This window comes from Salvelinus fontinalis, chromosome 31, assembly GCF_029448725.1.
Source record: "Salvelinus fontinalis isolate EN_2023a chromosome 31, ASM2944872v1, whole genome shotgun sequence".
Lineage (NCBI taxonomy): Eukaryota > Metazoa > Chordata > Actinopteri > Salmoniformes > Salmonidae > Salvelinus > Salvelinus fontinalis.
Window position 1 is genome coordinate 9,419,772 of NC_074695.1, and position 19,192 is coordinate 9,438,963.

At 46.0% G+C, this 19,192-nt stretch overlaps 1 protein-coding gene across 1 annotated transcript in view; it reads left to right on the forward strand.

The window, feature by feature from the left end:
- Window positions 1-7,913, forward strand: part of slc16a4 (solute carrier family 16 member 4) — an 81,825-nt gene extending 73,912 nt beyond the window's left edge. The window contains exon 10 of the mRNA XM_055891215.1: window positions 6,396-7,913. Within this exon, the coding sequence (XP_055747190.1) occupies window positions 6,396-6,622 (227 nt within the window). The 3' untranslated portion in view covers window positions 6,623-7,913. The remainder of the gene's footprint in view (window positions 1-6,395) is intronic.
- The last annotated feature ends 11,279 nt before the right edge of the window (window positions 7,914-19,192 follow it).

Consider the following 19,192-nt stretch of genomic DNA (forward strand, 5'->3'; position numbering starts at 1 on the left):
GCGTTCCACCCAGACCCCCCCCCCCCCTACCAGCTAGCTATACAGGCTGTGTGTTAGTATTCCATCCAGACCCCCACCCCCCCTACCAGCTAGCTATACAGGCTGTGTGTTAGTATTCCACCCAGACCCCCCCCCCCCCCCCCCACAACCAGCTAGCTATACAGGCTGTGTGTTAGCGTTCCACCCAGACCCCCCCCCCCCCCTACCAGCTAGCTATACAGGCTGTGTGTTAGCATTCCACCCAGAACCCCCCCCCCCCCCACACACACACACACACACACACACACACACAACCAGCTAGCTATAGAGGATGTGTGTTAGTGATCCACCCAGACCCCCCCCCCCCTACCAGCTAGCTATACAGGATGTGTGTTAGTGATCCACCCAGACCCCCCCCCCCCCCTACCAGCTAGCTATACAGGCTGTGTGTTAGCGATCCACCCAGCCCCCCCCCACATCCAGCTAGCTATACAGGCTGTGTGTTAGCGTTCCACCCAGACCCCCCCCCCCCCTACCAGCTAGCTATACAGGCTGTGTGTTAGCGTTCCACCCAGACCCCCCCCCCCCCTACCAGCTAGCTATACAGGATGTGTGTTAGTATTCCACCCAGACCCCCACCCCCCCTACCAGCTAGCTATACAGGCTGTGTGTTAGTATTCCACCCAGACCCCCCCCCCCCCCCTCACCAGCTAGCTATACAGGCTGTGTGTTAGCGTTCCACCCAGACCCCCCCCCTCACCAGCTAGCTATACAGGATGTGTGTTAGCGTTCCACCCAGACCCCCCCCCTCCCTACCAGCTAGCTATACAGGCTGTGTGTTAGCGATCCAACCAGCCCCCCCCCACATCCAGCTAGCTATACAGGCTGTGTGTTAGCGTTCCACCCAGACCCCCCCCCCCCTACCAGCTAGCTATACAGGATGTGTGTTAGTATTCCACCCAGACCCCCACCCCCCCTACCAGCTAGCTATACAGGCTGTGTGTTAGTATTCCACCCAGACCCCCCCCCCCCCTCACCAGCTAGCTATACAGGCTGTGTATTAGCATTCCACCCAGAACCCCCCCCCCCACACACACAACCAGCTAGCTATAGAGGCTGTGTGTTAGCGTTCCACCCAGACCCCCCCCCCCCCCCCCCCCTACCAGCTAGCTATACAGGCTGTGTGTTAGTATTCCACCCAGACCCCCACCCCCCCTACCAGCTAGCTATACAGGCTGTGTGTTAGTGATCCACCCAGACCCCCCCCCCCCTACCAGCTAGCTATACAGGCTGTGTGTTAGCGATCCACCCAGCCCCCCCCCACATCCAGCTAGCTATACAGGCTGTGTGTTAGCGTTCCACCCAGACCCCCCCCCCCCCTACCAGCTAGCTATACAGGCTGTGTGTTAGCGTTCCACCCAGACCCCCCCCCCCCCTACCAGCTAGCTATACAGGATGTGTGTTAGTATTCCACCCAGACCCCCACCCCCCCTACCAGCTAGCTATACAGGCTGTGTGTTAGTATTCCACCCAGACCCCCCCCCCCCCTCACCAGCTAGCTATACAGGCTGTGTGTTAGCGTTCCACCCAGACCCCCCCCCTCACCAGCTAGCTATACAGGATGTGTGTTAGCGTTCCACCCAGACCCCCCCCCTCCCTACCAGCTAGCTATACAGGCTGTGTGTTAGCGATCCAACCAGCCCCCCCCCACATCCAGCTAGCTATACAGGCTGTGTGTTAGCATTCCACCCAGACCCCCCCCCCCCCTACCAGCTAGCTATACAGGATGTGTGTTAGTATTCCACCCAGACCCCCACCCCCCCTACCAGCTAGCTATACAGGCTGTGTGTTAGTATTCCACCCAGACCCCCCCCCCCCCCTCACCAGCTAGCTATACAGGATGTGTGTTAGCGTTCCACCCAGACCCCCCCCCCCCCCCCTCTACCAGCTAGCTATACAGGCTGTGTGTTAGCGTTCCACCCAGACCCCCCCCCCCCTCCACACACACAACCAGCTAGCTATACAGGCTGTGTGTTAGCGTTCCACCCAGACCCCCCCCCCACACACACATCCAGCTAGCTATACAGGCTGTGTGTTAGCGTTCCACCCAGACCCCCCCCCCCCTACCAGCTAGCTATACAGGCTGTGTGTTAGTATTCCACCCAGACCCCACCCCCCACACCAGCTAGCTATACAGGCTGTGTGTTAGCGTTCCACCCAGACCCCCACCCCCCCTACCAGCTAGCTATACAGGCTGTGTGTTAGTGTTCCACCCAGACCCCCCCCCCCCCCCCCCCCACACACACCAGCTAGCTATACAGGCTGTGTGTTAGCATTCCGCCCAGACCCCTCCCCCCTACCAGCTAGCTATACAGGATGTGTGTTAGCTTTCCACACAGACCCCCCCCCCCCTACCAGCTAGCTATACAGGCTGTGTGTTAGCGATCCACCCAGCCCCCCCCCCCCACATCCAGCTAGCTATACAGGCTGTGTGTTAGCGTTCCACCCAGACCCCCCCCCCACCCCTCTACCAGCTAGCTATACAGGCTGTGTGTTAGCGATCCACCCAGCCCCCCCCCCCCCCCCCCCCCCCCACATCCAGCTAGCTATACAGGCTGTGTGTTAGCGTTCCACCCAGACCCCCCCCCCCCCTACCAGCTAGCTATACAGGCTGTGTGTTAGTATTCCATCCAGACCCCCACCCCCCCTACCAGCTAGCTATACAGGCTGTGTGTTAGTATTCCACCCAGACCCCCCCCCCCCACAACCAGCTAGCTATACAGGCTGTGTGTTGGCGTTCCACCCAGACCCCCCCCCCCCTACCAGCTAGCTATACAGGCTGTGTGTTAGCATTCCACCCAGAACCCCCCCCCCCCCCCCCCCCCCCCACACACACACACACACACACACAACCAGCTAGCTATAGAGGCTGTGTGTTAGCGTTCCACCCAGACCCCCCCCCCCCCCCTACCAGCTAGCTATACAGGCTGTGTGTTAGTATTCCACCCAGACCCCCACCCCCCCTACCAGCTAGCTATACAGGCTATGTGTTAGTGATCCACCCAGACTCCCCCCCCCCCCCCCCCCCACAACCAGCTAGCTATACAGGCTGTGTGTTAGCGTTCCACCCAGACCCCCCCCCCCTACCAGCTAGCTATACAGGCTGTGTGTTAGCATTCCACCCAGAACCCCCCCCCCCCCCACACACACACACACACACAACCAGCTAGCTATAGAGGCTGTGTGTTAGCGTTCCACCCAGACCCCCCCCCCCCCCTACCAGCTAGCTATACAGGCTGTGTGTTAGTATTCCACCCAGACCCCCACCCCCCCTACCAGCTAGCTATACAGGCTGTGTGTTAGTGATCCACCCAGACTCCCCCCCCCACAACCAGCTAGCTATACAGGCTGTGTGTTAGCGTTCCACCCAGACCCCCCCCCCCCTACCAGCTAGCTATACAGGATGTGTGTTAGCGTTCCACCCAGACCCCCCCCCCCCCTCTACCAGCTAGCTATACAGGCTGTGTGTTAGCGTTCCACCCAGACCCCCCCCCCCCCTCCACACACACAACCAGCTAGCTATACAGGCTGTGTGTTAGCGTTCCACCCAGACCCCCCCCCCACACACACATCCAGCTAGCTATACAGGCTGTGTGTTAGCGTTCCACCCAGACCCCCCCCCCCCCCTACCAGCTAGCTATACAGGCTGTGTGTTAGTATTCCACCCAGACCCCCCCCCCACACCAGCTAGCTATACAGGCTGTGTGTTAGCGTTCCACCCAGACCCCCACCCCCCCTACCAGCTAGCTATACAGGCTGTGTGTTAGTGTTCCACCCAGACCCCCCCCCCCCCCCCTCCCCCCCCCCACACACCAGCTAGCTATACAGGCTGTGTGTTAGCATTCCGCCCAGACCCCTCCCCCCTACCAGCTAGCTATACAGGATGTGTGTTAGCTTTCCACCCAGACCCCCCCCCCCCCTACCAGCTAGCTATACAGGCTGTGTGTTAGCGATCCACCCAGCCCCCCCCCCTACATCCAGCTAGCTATACAGGCTGTGTGTTAGCGTTCCACCCAGACCCCCCCCCCACCCCTCTACCAGCTAGCTATACAGGCTGTGTGTTAGCGATCCACCCAGCCCCCCCCCCCCCCCCCCCCCCCACATCCAGCTAGCTATACAGGCTGTGTGTTAGCGTTCCACCCAGACCCCCCCCCCCCCTACCAGCTAGCTATACAGGCTGTGTGTTAGTATTCCATCCAGACCCCCACCCCCCCTACCAGCTAGCTATACAGGCTGTGTGTTAGTATTCCACCCAGACCCCCCCCCCCCCCCCACAACCAGCTAGCTATACAGGCTGTGTGTTAGCGTTCCACCCAGACCCCCCCCCCCCCCCTACCAGCTAGCTATACAGGCTGTGTGTTAGCATTCCACCCAGAACCCCCCCCCCCCCCCCACACACACACACACACACACAACCAGCTAGCTATAGAGGCTGTGTGTTAGCGTTCCACCCAGACCCCCCCCCCCCCCCCTACCAGCTAGCTATACAGGCTGTGTGTTAGTATTCCACCCAGACCCCCACCCCCCCTACCAGCTAGCTATACAGGCTGTGTGTTAGTGATCCACCCAGACTCCCCCCCCCCCCCCCCCCCCACAACCAGCTAGCTATACAGGCTGTGTGTTAGCGTTCCACCCAGACCCCCCCCCCCCCCCCCTACCAGCTAGCTATACAGGCTGTGTGTTAGCATTCCACCCAGAACCCCCCCCCCCCCCACACACACACACACACACACAACCAGCTAGCTATAGAGGCTGTGTGTTAGCGTTCCACCCAGACCCCCCCCCCCCCCCCCCTACCAGCTAGCTATACAGGCTGTGTGTTAGTATTCCACCCAGACCCCCACCCCCCCTACCAGCTAGCTATACAGGCTGTGTGTTAGTGATCCACCCAGACTCCCCCCCCCCCCCCCCCCCCCCACAACCAGCTAGCTATACAGGCTGTGTGTTAGCGTTCCACCCAGACCCCCCCCCCCCCCCCTACCAGCTAGCTATACAGGCTGTGTGTTAGCATTCCACCCAGAACCCCCCCCCCCCACACACACACACACACACACAACCAGCTAGCTATAGAGGCTGTGTGTTAGCGTTCCACCCAGACCCCCCCCCCCCCCCCCCCTACCAGCTAGCTATACAGGCTGTGTGTTAGTATTCCACCCAGACCCCCACCCCCCCTACCAGCTAGCTATACAGGCTGTGTGTTAGTGATCCACCCAGACCCCCCCCCCCCCCCCCCCCACATCCAGCTAGCTATACAGGCTGTGTGTTAGCATTCCGCCCAGATCTCCCCCCCCCTACCAGCTAGCTATACAGGATGTGTGTTAGCGTTCCACCCAGACCCCCCCCCCCCCCCCCACCCCCCTACCAGCTAGCTATACAGGCTGTGTGTTAGCATTCCACCCAGACCCCCCCCCCCTACCAGCTAGCTATACAGGCTGTGTGTTAGTATTCCACCCAGACCCCAACCCCCCCTACCAGCTAGCTATACAGGCTGTGTGTTAGCGTTCCACCCGGACCCCCGCCCCCCCCTACCAGCTAGCTATACAGGCTGTGTGTTAGTATTCCACCCAGACCACCCCCCCTACCAGCTAGCTATACAGGCTGTGTGTTAGTATTCCACCCAGACCCCCCCCCCCCCCTACCAGCTAGCTATACAGGCTGTGTGTTAGTATTCCACCCAGACCACCCCCCCTACCAGCTAGCTATACAGGATGTGTGTTAGCGTTCCACCTAGAGAGTAGCCTTGTGCAGATTGTTTTTCAGTTCTAGACCAGAAAATTCTCGTAGTTGTATGATGTTCTGTCTGTAAGTATGTACGCCAGATGTTATTGTTAGTTATGTTTAACCCCCCCCACACGTTTTGAGTACAGTTAACTCTGACATTGTGAGTGAGAAGTCCGTTGACGTTACTAATGGTCTCCCTTTGCTGTGGTGTCATTTGTCACTATAACGTGTGGTGTCCAGGGGGATGTCAGTTTCTCTCTGTTTGGTATTGCTAACGTTATTAACGGTTTCTCTGTGTGTGTGTGTGTCTTCAGAAAAATAGAATCTAAAATTGCAAGTAATTCTATTTCTACAGTGTGTATCCATTGCTTCTCTCATTGAGTCAACAAGTGACGTTATTAGCCTGAATGGCATTACTAACGGTCTCCTCCCTTTGCAGTGGTGTCCCCTGTCATAATGTGTGGTCTCGAGGATGTCAGTTTCTTTCAGTTTGAATGACGTTATTAATGATCTCCTCCCTTTGTGGTGGTGTCTTCTGTCATTTGTGGTGTCAGGCGGGGGAGATGTCCGTTTTCTCTCTTTTTAGCATCGAATGACGTCTCCCCTTTTCGCTTCCTTTGTCTTCCATCCTCTAGGTTTCCTGTATGACTACACCCAGACCTACGACTGCTCCTTCTACCTGGCGGGGGGGTGTTACCTGCTGTCCTCTGTCTCTCTCTTCCTGGAGCCCGTGGCGAGGAGGTGGCAGAGCAGGAGGAAGAGACGCGAGGCCCGGAACGCAGACACCGGCTGGAAAACCAACGGCTGCTTCTGCCCCGAACCAGAGCTCCCTGTCCTGAAGAACAGCAACGGTGTTGTCTAGATGGTGGTTTCACCACAGCTTTCACATTTGGTTCCTTGGAAGTTCTGAGAATATTGTATGCAAAATAACCATAGGGCAATCACCATGCCTTAACAATCACGACGGTCCTTAGAACGTTTTGATCTAGCTGGGACATTATCGGACTCCCCAACTCTACTTCATCAAGCCTGGAATCAAGGCTATCTAGATGGAGGGAGGGCAGGGTTGGCTTCCTGCTCTTAATAAATGCTAGACGTTTGACGATTATCCAAAGTGACTTACAGTACGGTGAGTACAGACATTTTTAGTATTTGGGATCCTAGCTGCAAGTCGGACCCGTGACCTTGCTAGACCCATTGCTCTTATTAACTGAGCCACACAGAACTGTGTGGAGGGAAGAAGGGCAGAGTTGGCTGCTTCCACCCTTTCTCTCACTCTCCTTAATAAAACAAGCATGGATCTCCATGTACCGACTGTGCCAGTTGGACCTAAGTTACCCAGCTTTTGGATGGGCTGAAATGACCGTGCTCCTTTGGATAAAGCCAAGGAATACCCAACTGGCTGACTGGCTGGATGGCTGGCTAACAGACTGACAGGCTGACTGGCTGGATGGCTGGCTAACAGACTGACAGGCTGACTGGCTGGATGGCTGGCTAACAGACTGACAGGCTGACTGGCTAACAGACTGACTGCTTGGATGGCTGGCTAACAGACTGACAGGCTGACTGGCTAACAGACTGACAGGCTGACTGCTTGGATGACTGGCTAACAGACTGACAGGCTGACTGGCTGGATGGCTGGCTAACAGACTGACAGGCTGACTGGCTGGATGACTGGCTAACAGACTGACAGGCTGACTGGCTGGATGACTGGCTAACAGACTGACAGGCTGACTGGCTGGATGACTGGCTAACAGACTGACAGGCTGACTGGCTGGATGGCTGGCTAACAGACTGACAGGCTGACTGGCTGACTGGCTGGCTAACAGACTGACAGGCTGACTGGCTGGATGACTGGCTAACAGACTGACAGGCTGACTGGCTGGATGGCTGGCTAACAGACTGACTGGCTGACTGGCTGGCTAACATACTGACAGGCTGACTGGCTGACTGGCTGGCTAGCTGACTGACAGGTTGACTGGCTGGATGACTGGCTAACAGACTGACAGACGGAGGAGATGAGGACCACAGCTATATGAATAGTCTAATAATGGTTGTGGATATAATGAAGATGTTTCATTCAGTCCATAAAGAGAGACAGCAAACAGATAATCCTGTTTTGTAACTTTGAAAATAAACCAAATTTACACTTATTCTGATAGGCCATATATGTTATCCCTCATGTTCTCATGGAATCGCCTGACGCCTGCGACACAAATGTCATTGTAGTGTCGACTAATGTGGCTGGAACACTTTTCTTTCGGTATGAGGAGGAATTGAACAAGGCAACAACCTGACACAAAACAGTCACTGTAGTCTCTACAATCACATCCATATTAATCAGAAACCATACACCCCTGTGTGTCATACAGTGCAACATACAGTACCCCATGAATATGAAGTACACCATGGATATGAAGTACACCATGAAGGAGTCTTGGGATGCGTGCCAATTGGTACCATATTCCCAATATAGTTTACTACTTTTGAGCAGGACTCCCATTGGACTCCCATACAGCATCCACAGGGCTCCCATACAGCTTCCATAGGGCTCCCATAAGGCTCCCATACAGCTTCCATAGGGCTCCCATACAGCTTCCATAGGGCTCCCATACAGCTTCCATAGGACTCCCATACAGCATCCATAGGGCTCCCATACAGCTTCCATAGGGCTCCCATACAGCTTCCATAGGGCTCCCATACAGCTTCCATAGGGCTCCCATATAGCTACCATAGGGCTCCCATACAGCTTCCATAGGGCTCCCATACAGCTTCCATAGGGCTTCCATAGGGCTCCCATACAGCTTCCATAGGGCTCCCATACAGCTTCCATACAGCTTCCATAGGGCTCCCATAAGGCTCCCATACAGCTTCCATAGGGCTTCCATACAGCTTCCATAGGGCTCCCATACAGCTTCCATACAGTTTCCATAGGGCTTCCATACAGCTTCCATAGGGCTTCCATAGGGCTCCCATACAGCTTCCATAGGGCTCCCATACAGCTTCCATAGGGCTTCCATACAGATTCCATAGGGCTCCCATAAGGCTCCCATACAGCTTCCATAGGGCTCACATACAGCATCCATAGGGCTCCCATACAGCTCCCATAGGGCTCCCATACAGCTTCCATAGGGCTTCCATACAGCTTCCATAGGGCTCCCATAAGGCTCCCATACAGCTTCCATAGGGCTCCCATACAGCTTCCATAGGGCTCCCATACAGCTTCCATAGGGCTCCCATACAGCTCCCATAGGGCTCCCATACAGCTCCCATAGGGCTTCCATAGGGCTCCCATAAGGCTCCAGTCAAAAGTAGTGCACTGAATAGGGAATATAGCACGCAGTCCTGTTCAACAAATGTCTTGGTATACCTCTATATTTATACCTGTAGACGGAAACATTTAGCATTTTGAGGCATTTTGAGATTGTTGTTTGTTCATGGTATAGGTTACATACCATATACTGTAGATTACACTGAGAGCACAAAACATGATCAACACTTGCTCTTTTCATGACATAGACTGACCAGTTAAATCCATTTTAATCAGTGTAGATGAAGGGGAGGAGACAGGTTAAAGAATAATTTTTAATCCTTGAGACAATTGAGACATGGATTGTGTATGTGTGCCATTCAGAGGATGAATGGGCAAGACAACATATTGAAGTGCCTTTGAACGGGGTATGGTAGTAGGTGCCAGACGCACCGGTTTATGTCAAGAACTACAACGCTGCTGGGTTTTTCACACTCAACACTGCCCCATGTGTGTCAAGCACAGGAGGTTGGTGGCACCTTAATTGGGGAGGACTGGTTCGAGGTAATGGCTGGAGTGGAATCAGTGGAATTGTATAAAAAACATCAAACACGTGGTTTGGTGGCGTTCCATTTGCTCCGTTCCAGCCATTATTATGAGCCGTCCTCCCCTCGGCAGCCTCCACTGGTATCAAGAATGGTCCACCACCCAAAGGACATCCAGCCAACTTCACACAACTATGGGAAGCATTGGAGTCAACATGGGCCAGCATCCCTGTGAAATGCTTTTGACACCTTGTAGAGTCCCTGACGAACTGAGCCTGTTCTGAGGGCAAAAGGGGGTGCAACTCCGTATTAGGAAGGTGTTCCTAATGTTTGTCCACTCAGTGTATATACCGTATGGTATACAGTACCAGTCAAAAGTTTGCACACACCTACTCATTCAAGGGTTTTTCTTTATTTTTACTATTTTCTACATTGTAGAATAATAGTGAAGACATCAAAACTATGAAATAACACATACTGGATTGAAATGTTGTGTAAACAATGTTGATTCAACCAGTTTTTGCCAAGTGGGATTTCAGTATGTACGGTATACAACTGAGGGGAGATGACTTTGTACACAGACCCTAATTTAGGTTAGCCTGGTCCCAGATCGGTTTGTGCTGTCTTACCTGTTTGGCATGCCAACCACACCATAGAAGATGGCAAGGACCAAGCTACATACATATAGGTAAATTAAATTGGATGAAATACCTGGCTTTACTTCCTATGTACCCGGTGGACAGCAGGGTACATTGGGTTGGTGCTGTTTTACTGTGTAAACTACTGACCTTTTACAGACACTTTCTTTGCTTAGCCTGCGGTGCCAGTCTGTTTGTGCTGTATTGACAATAATTGAGCCACAAGGAGTTGGCAATAGAGAACAAACAGATTGGCACTTAGGCTATTATTGACTTATTATAGCCCAGATAATATATATTCTTAAGATGTTACTACCCCATATACTGTAGTAGAACTGGTAAAATGAGGAAATGAAATGCTGTTGTAGACTACTTCAGTGTCACAACTCCAGGCAGACAGAATGACAATGCAATGTATAATGCTATTATATATGGGAGTCTTTTTTGGGGAGTTTTTTTTTATTTTTTTTTAATGTTGTCGTTTTTTTCAATGTTTTGTCAGTCTACTGGTTCACTGTTTATCACCACTATGTGCCTTTATTATAAATAACGGTATGTTTACTAACCCTTCTGTATACTGTGAGCCAAAGACACATCCATTATCTACACCTCAAACTCTCTCAGAAACACTAGGTTCAAATGTAGTAATGCAGCACTAGCTAGCTCAATACTAGCTCAGCATGTTTAATACTAGTAATACTAGCTCAGCATGTTTAATACTAGTAATACTAGCTCAACATGTTGAATACTAGTAATACTAGCTCAACATGTTTAATACTAGTAATACTAGCTAAAACATGTTTAATACTAGTAATACTAGCTCAGCATGTTGAATACTAGTAATACCAGCTCAAAATGTGTAATACTAGTAATACTAGCTCAACATGTTTAATACTAGTAATACTAGCTAAAACATGTTTAATACTAGTAATACTAGCTCAGCATGTTGAATACTAGTAATACTAGCTCAAAATGTGTAATACTAGTAATACTAGCTCAACATGTTGAATACCAGTAATACTAGCTCAGCATGTTTAATACTAGTAATACTAGCTCAACATGTTGAATACTAGTAATACTAGCTCAACATGTTTAATACTAGTAATACTAGCTCAGCATGTTGAATACTAGTAATACTAGCTCAACATGTTTACTGCTAGTAATACTAGCTCAGCATGTTTAATACTAGTAATACTAGCTCAACATGTTTAATACTAGTAATACTAGCTCAGCATGTTGAATACTAGTAATACCAGCTCAAAATGTGTAATACTAGTAATACTAGCTCAACATGTTTAATACTAGTAATACCAGCTCAGCATGTTGAATACTAGTAATACTAGGTCAACATGTTTAATACTAGTAATACCAGCTCAGCATGTTGAATACTAGTAATACTAGCTCAAAATGTGTAATACTAGTAATACTAGCTCAGCATGTTTAATACTAGTAATACTAGCTCAAAATGTTGAATACTAGTAATACTAGCTCAAAATGTGTAATACTAGTAATACTAGCTCAACATGTTTAATACTAGTAATACTAGCTCAACATGTTTAATACTAGTAATACTAGGTCAACATGTTGAATACTAGTAATACTAGCTCAAAATGTGTAATACTAGTAATACTAGCTCAACATGTTTAATACTAGTAATACCAGCTCAGCATGTGTAATACTAGTAATACTAGCTCAAAATGTGTAATACTAGTAATACTAGCTCAACATGTTTAATACTAGTAATACCAGCTCAGCATGTTGAATACTAGTAATACTAGCTCAAAATGTGTAATACTAGTAATACTAGCTCAGCATGTTTAATACTAGTAATACTAGCTCAACATGTTTAATACTAGCTCAAAATGTGTAATACTAGTAATACTAGCTCAGCATGTTTAATACTAGTAATACTAGCTCAACATGTTTAATACTAGCTCAAAATGTGTAATACTAGTAATACTAGCTCAGCATGTTTAATACTAGTAATACCAGCTCAGCATGTTGAATACTAGTAATACTAGCTCAACATGTTTACTGCTAGTAATACCAGCTCAGCATGTTGAATACTAGTAATACTAGCTCAAAATGTTGAATACTAGTAATACTAGCTCAACATGTTTACTGCTAGTAATACCAGCTCAGCATGTTGAATACTAGTAATACTAGCTCAAAATGTTGAATACTAGTAATACTAGCTCAACATGTTTACTGCTAGTAATACCAGCTCAGCATGTTGAATACTAGTAATACTAGCTCAACATGTTTAATACTAGTAATACTAGCTCAGCATGTTTAATACTAGTAATACTAGCTCAACATGTTTAATACTAGTAATACTAGCTAAAACATGTTTAATACTAGTAATACTAGCTCAAACATGTTTAATACTAGTAATACTAGCTCAACATGTTTAATACTAGTAATACTAGCTCAACATGTTTAATACTAGTAATACTAGCTCAACATGTTTAATACTAGTAATACTAGCTCAACACGTTTAATACTAGTAATACTAGCTCAACATGTTTAATACTAGTAATACTAGCTCAACATGTTTAATACTAGTAATACTAGCTCAACATGTTTACTGCTAGTAATACCAGCTCAGCATGTTGAATACTAGTAATACTAGCTCAAAATGTGTAATACTAGTAATACTAGCTCAGCATGTTTAATACTAGTAATACTTGCTCAGCATGTTTAATACTAGTAATACTAGCTCAACATCTTTAACACTAGTAATACTAGCTCAACATCTTTAATACTAGTAATACTAGCTCAACATCTTTAACACTAGTAATACTAGCTCAACATCTTTAACACTAGTAATACTAGCTCAACATCTTTAATACTAGTAAGACTAGCTCAACGTGTTTAATACTAGTAATACTAGCTCAACATGTTGAATACCAGTAATACTAGCTCAACACGTTTCATACTAGTAATACTAGCTCAACACGTTTAATACTAGTAATACTAGGTCAGCATGTTTAATACTAGTAATACTAGCTCAACATGTTTAACACTACTAATACTAGCTCAACATGTTTAATACTAGTAATACTAGCTCAACGTGTTTAATACTAGTAATACTAGCTCAACATGTTGAATACCAGTAATACTAGCTCAACATGTTTAATACTAGTAATACTAGCTCAACACGTTTAATACTAGTAATACTAGCTCAACATGTTTAACACTACTAATACTAGCTCAACATGTTTAATACTAGTAATACTAGCTCAACGTGTTTAATACTAGTAATACTAGCTCAACATGTTGAATACCAGTAATACTAGCTCAACACGTTTAATACTAGTAATACTAGCTCAACATGTTTAATACTAGTAATACTAGCTCAACATGTTTAACACTACTAATACTAGCTCAACATGTTTAATACTAGTAATACTAGCTCAACATGTTTAATACTAGTAATACTAGCTCAACGTGTTTAATACTAGTAATACTAGCTCAACATGTTGAATACCAGTAATACTAGCTCAACACGTTTCATACTAGTAATACTAGCTCAACACGTTTAATACTAGTAATACTAGGTCAGCATGTTTAATACTAGTAATACTAGCTCAACACGTTTAATACTAGTAATACTAGCTCAACACGTTTAATACTAGTAATACTAGCTCAACATGTTTAATACTAGTAATACTAACTCAGCATGTTTAATACTAGTAATACTAGCTCAGCATGTTTAATACTAGTAATACTAGCTCAACGTGTTTAATACTAGTAATACTAGCTCAACATGTTTAATACTAGTAATACTAGCTCAACATGTTTAATACTAGTAATACTAGCTCAACATGTTTAATACTAGTAATACTAGCTCAACATGTTTAATACTAGTAATACTAGCTCAACATGTTTAATACTAGTAATACTAGCTCAACATGTTTAATACTAGTAATACTAGCTAAAACATGTTTAATACTAGTAATACTAACTCAACATGTTTAATACTAGTAATACTAGCTCAACATGTTTAATACTAGTAATACTAACTCAACATGTTTAATACTAGTAATACTAGCTCAACATGTTTAATACTAGTAATACTAACTCAACATGTTTAATACTAGTAATACTAGCTCAACATGTTTAATACTAGTAATACCAGCTAGCTCAACACGTTTAATACTAGTAATACTAGCTCAACACGTTTAATACTAGTAATACTAGCTCAACATGTTGAATACTAGTAATACTTGCTCAGCATGTTTAATACTAGTAATACTAGCTCAGCATGTTGAATACTAGTAATACTAGCTCAACATGTTTAATACTAGTAATACTAGCTCAACATGTTTAATACTAGTAATACTAGCTCAACGTGTTTAATACTAGTAATACTAGCTCAACGTGTTTAATACTAGTAATACTAGCTCAACATGTTTAATACTAGTAATACTAGCTCAGCATGTTTAATACTAGTAATACTAGCTCAGCATGTTGAATACTAGTAATACTAGCTCAACATGTTTAATACTAGTAATACTAGCTCAACATGTTGAATACTAGTAATACTAGCTCAACAAGTTTAATACTAGTAATACTAGCTCAACATGTTTAATACTAGTAATACCAGCTAGCTCAATACTAGCTCAGCATGTTTACTGCTAGTAATACTAGCTCAGCATGTTTAATACTAGTAATACTAGCTAAAACATGTTGAATACTAGTAACACTATCTCAGCATGATGAATACTAGCTCAACATGTTGAATACTAGCTCAATATTAGATCAAATTGTTTGACAGTTACCACAATGATTTCCCATTATTCACTAAATGTGGCAGCGTAGCCTAGTGGTTAGAGTGTTGGACTAGTAACACCAAGGTTGCAAGTTCAAATCCCTAGGCTGACAAGGTACAAATCTGTCGTTCTGCCCCTGAACAAGGCAGTTAACCCACTGTTCCTAGGCTGTCATTGAAAATAAGAATTTGTTCTTAACTGACTTGCCTAGTTAAATAATAATAAAATATTCCTAAGTACTGTATGTACATAGTTCAGTGTTTTTCAACCCCTGGACATGTGCCGGTCCGTGAGATACTGCTGACCAGTCCCCGGTCCTTGGTACAAAAAAGTCTGAGGAACACTGACCAGTTTGGTTCAAAATTAAGTGATGAACATTTAATTTTTGTTTTCTACCGCCCTCTAGTGGCGCTAAAAAGCTTAAACTCAAAGAACGCTGCATCATTAAAACTACTTCCAAATCTCTCTTCCCCCTCAGCTCACTCTCACAAAGCTCATCAGCGTCCTGCCTGCACAGCTCTTTGTATTGTTTCAAAACATTCTCCCATTAACCGTGATGCACACGCAGCAGCTCTGTTGCTCCTAAAATGGATGCCAAGAGAGCTCAGTGTTGTAAGTCCGAAATGCCACCCTGTTCTCTATATAATGCACTTTTAACCAGAGCCCTATAGGATCTGGTTAAACGTAGTGCTCCTATATAGGGAATAGGGTGCCATTTGGGACGTAGCTGTTTTGTTCACTTCCAGTGTGATTTCCAAGAAGTGATTGTGGGCCCACTGAATGTTAATGTTAAATCGTGTGTAAAAAGGACATTTTGATGCTTTAAAAGTAGATGTGTTTAATGTATTATTATATTATTTACTGTCTGAACCCAGTGTGGTGTATTATAAAGAAACCATGGTTTAAGCAATATCCTGAAAAAATGTATTTTTATTGTTTTTTTTTCAATTGTTTTCCAGAAAACAGGAACAAATGCAACCCTTAAGTCACGTGAGATTTGTTAGGGTCATTTCTGTGTCTATTCAGACACCTGGAGAAAATCATTCTCACACACACACAAAGAAATTGCACCAAAATCACTTTTTATTATCATATTATTGAATGAACAATACAAAACAATGTATATCAGACCAGATATGATGAGTCAAATTTAAACAATCATCTTTATAAGCAAATTAAATCGCTTCAAAATATCACAACAAAAAATATATTTGGAAAATGTTATGAGAAGTAAAGAGGTGAACAGAATGTGGATTGTTCATTTCAACAGAACTGAGTTTGTAATAGTACAGATGCAATTATATACAAAGTAACATATTGTATGAATGGGTAGTACTTACAGTCTGAGGTGTCTGACCGTGTCTTGGATGTTCCAGAGTTCAGTATATCCTCTAGAAGTGACGATACTCTATACGGAACAGAGAAATCGACTAGAACAGAATAGATATTTTGTTATCCATTTTGTGAGAAACATAAATTAATCTTCTGACATTCAGATCCCTCCCAGACAGACACGTAGCGAGGCTCAAGGTCAGCCACAGTGCAGCGCCTTGCACAAGGGAACAACGGCAGGTGATGGTCTGGGGTCTTCACCAGGAGCCATTTTGTTGCCAGCAACCCTCCATCTGCCTTATTGATATGCCTTACACACAATGTATCTTTATCCGGTACTTACCATCTCAGCCTTGGGGCAATCCGTTGTCACATCTGTTTTGATCTAAAACTAACTGGAAACACTGTCAGACGCTAGTGAGTGATAATACCATGGTGGTCATCTCCAAGTATAATATACTGCTACAACTGGAGGACAGTTTAATGGAGCCTGCCTGGAGTGTTAGATGAGTGGTGTTTGAACTTTGGGGACTATTACATTGGTTCCATTGTGCCAGGCTAAATAAAGTGCACCTAAAGTATTACATAATAGGATGTCCTTTCAGCCACAGAGTACTACAACACAGTTACTGTTAGCATGTGGTACTACAATACAGTTACTGTTAGCAGGTGGTACTACAATACAGTTACTGTTAGCATGTGGTACTACAATACAGTTACTGTTAGCATGTGGTACTACAATACAGTTACTGTTAGCATGTGGTACTACAACACAGTTACTGTTAGCATGTGGTACTACAATACAGTTACTGTTAGCATGTGGTACTACAATACAGTTACTGTTAGCATGTGGTACTACAATACAGTTACTGTTAGCATGTGGTACTACAATACAGTTACTGTTAGTATGTGGTACTACAACACAGTTACTGTTAGCATGTGGTACTACAATACAGTTACTGTTAGTATGTGGTACTACAACACAGTTACTGTTAGCATGTGGTACTACAACACAGTTACTGTTAGCATGTGGTACTACAATACAGTTACTGTTAGCATGTGGTACTACAATACAGTTACTGTTAGCATGTGGTACTACAATACAGTTACTGTTAGTATGTGGTACTACAACACAGTTACTTACTGTTAGCAGGTGGTACTACAACACAGTTACTGTTAGCATGTGGTACTACAATACAGTTACTGTTAGCATGTGGTACTACAATACAGTTACTGTTAGCATGTGGTACTACAATACAGTTACTGTTAGCATGTGGTACTACAATACAGTTACTGTTAGCATGTGGTACTACAATACAGTTACTTACTGTTAGCAGGTGGTACTACAATACAGTTACTTACTGTTAGCAGGTGGTACTACAACACAGTTACTTACTGGTAGCAGGTGGTAATACAACACAGTTACTTACTGTTAGCAGGTGGTACTACAACACAGTTACTGTTAGCATGTGGTACTACAACACAGTTACTGTTAGCATGTGGTACTACAATACAGTTACTGTTAGCATGTGGTACTACAATACAGTTACTGTTAGCAGGTGGTACTACAACACAGTTACTGTTAGCATGTGGTACTACAATACAGTTACTTACTGTTAGCAGGTGGTACTACAATACAGGTACTGTTAGTATGTGGTACTACAACACAGTTACTGTTAGCATGTGGTACTACAATACAGTTACTGTTAGCATGTGGTACTACAATACAGTTACTGTTAGCAGGTGGTACTACAACACAGTTACTGTTAGCATGTGGTACTACAATACAGTTACTTACTGTTAGCAGGTGGTACTACAACACAGTTACTTACTGGTAGCAGGTGGTAATACAACACAGTTACTTACTGTTAGCAGGTGGTAGGCTTACATGGACCAAGTCCCAGGACTAGGTTGAGACTGAATTTCTCCAGACTATGGTTGTACGGTAATTAACCATTTTTACCACAGCCTCTGTTTACAGTGGTAGTGAAGGTGGTAACTAGGGGACATTGCCCTTCCCTCCCAATGCCCAGGGTAAGGGTTTCCAGAAAGTGAAGATTAATGCCGAGTCAGGTCACATGGTGCCGTTTGGAAACGGTGGACATGTTTTGGAGGCGTTTCAAATCATTCCAAAAACGTTTTATTTTGTCTTACAGAAACTGTAACCACATTTTTTATGTGCATGTATTAAGGATCCCCATTAGTCCCTGCCAAGGCAGCAGCTACTCTTCCTGGGGTTTATTAAGGATCCCCATTAGTTCCTGCCAAGGCAGCAGCCACTCTTCCTGGGGTTTATTATGGATCCCCATTAGTTACTACCAAGGCAGCAGCTACTCTTCCTGGGGTTTATTAAGGAACCACATTAGTCCCTGCCAAGGCAGCAGCTACTCTTCCTGGGTTTTAAGGATCCCTATTAGTCCCTGCCAAGGCAGCAGCTACTCTTCCTGGGGTTTATTAAGGATCCCCATTAGTCCCTGCCAAGGCAGCAGCTACTCTTCCTGGGGTTTATTATGGATCCCTATTAGTCCCTGCCAAGGCAGCAGCTACTCTTCCTGGGGTTTATTATGGATCCCCATTAGTCCCTGCCAAGGCAGCAGCTACTCTTCCTGGGTTTTATTATGGATCCCCATTAGTCCCTGCCAAGGCAGCAGCTACTCTTCCTGGGGTTTATTAAGGATCCCCATTAGTCCCTGCCAAGGCAGCAGCTACTCTTCCTGGGGTTTATTATGGATCCCCAATAGTCCCTGCCAAGGCAGCAGCTACTCTTCCTGGGGTTTATTAAGGATCCCCATTAGTTCCTGCCAAGACAGCAGCTACTCTTCCTGGGGTTTATTAAGGATCCCCATTAGTCCCTGCCAAGGCAGCAGCTACTCTTCCTGGGGTTTATTAAGG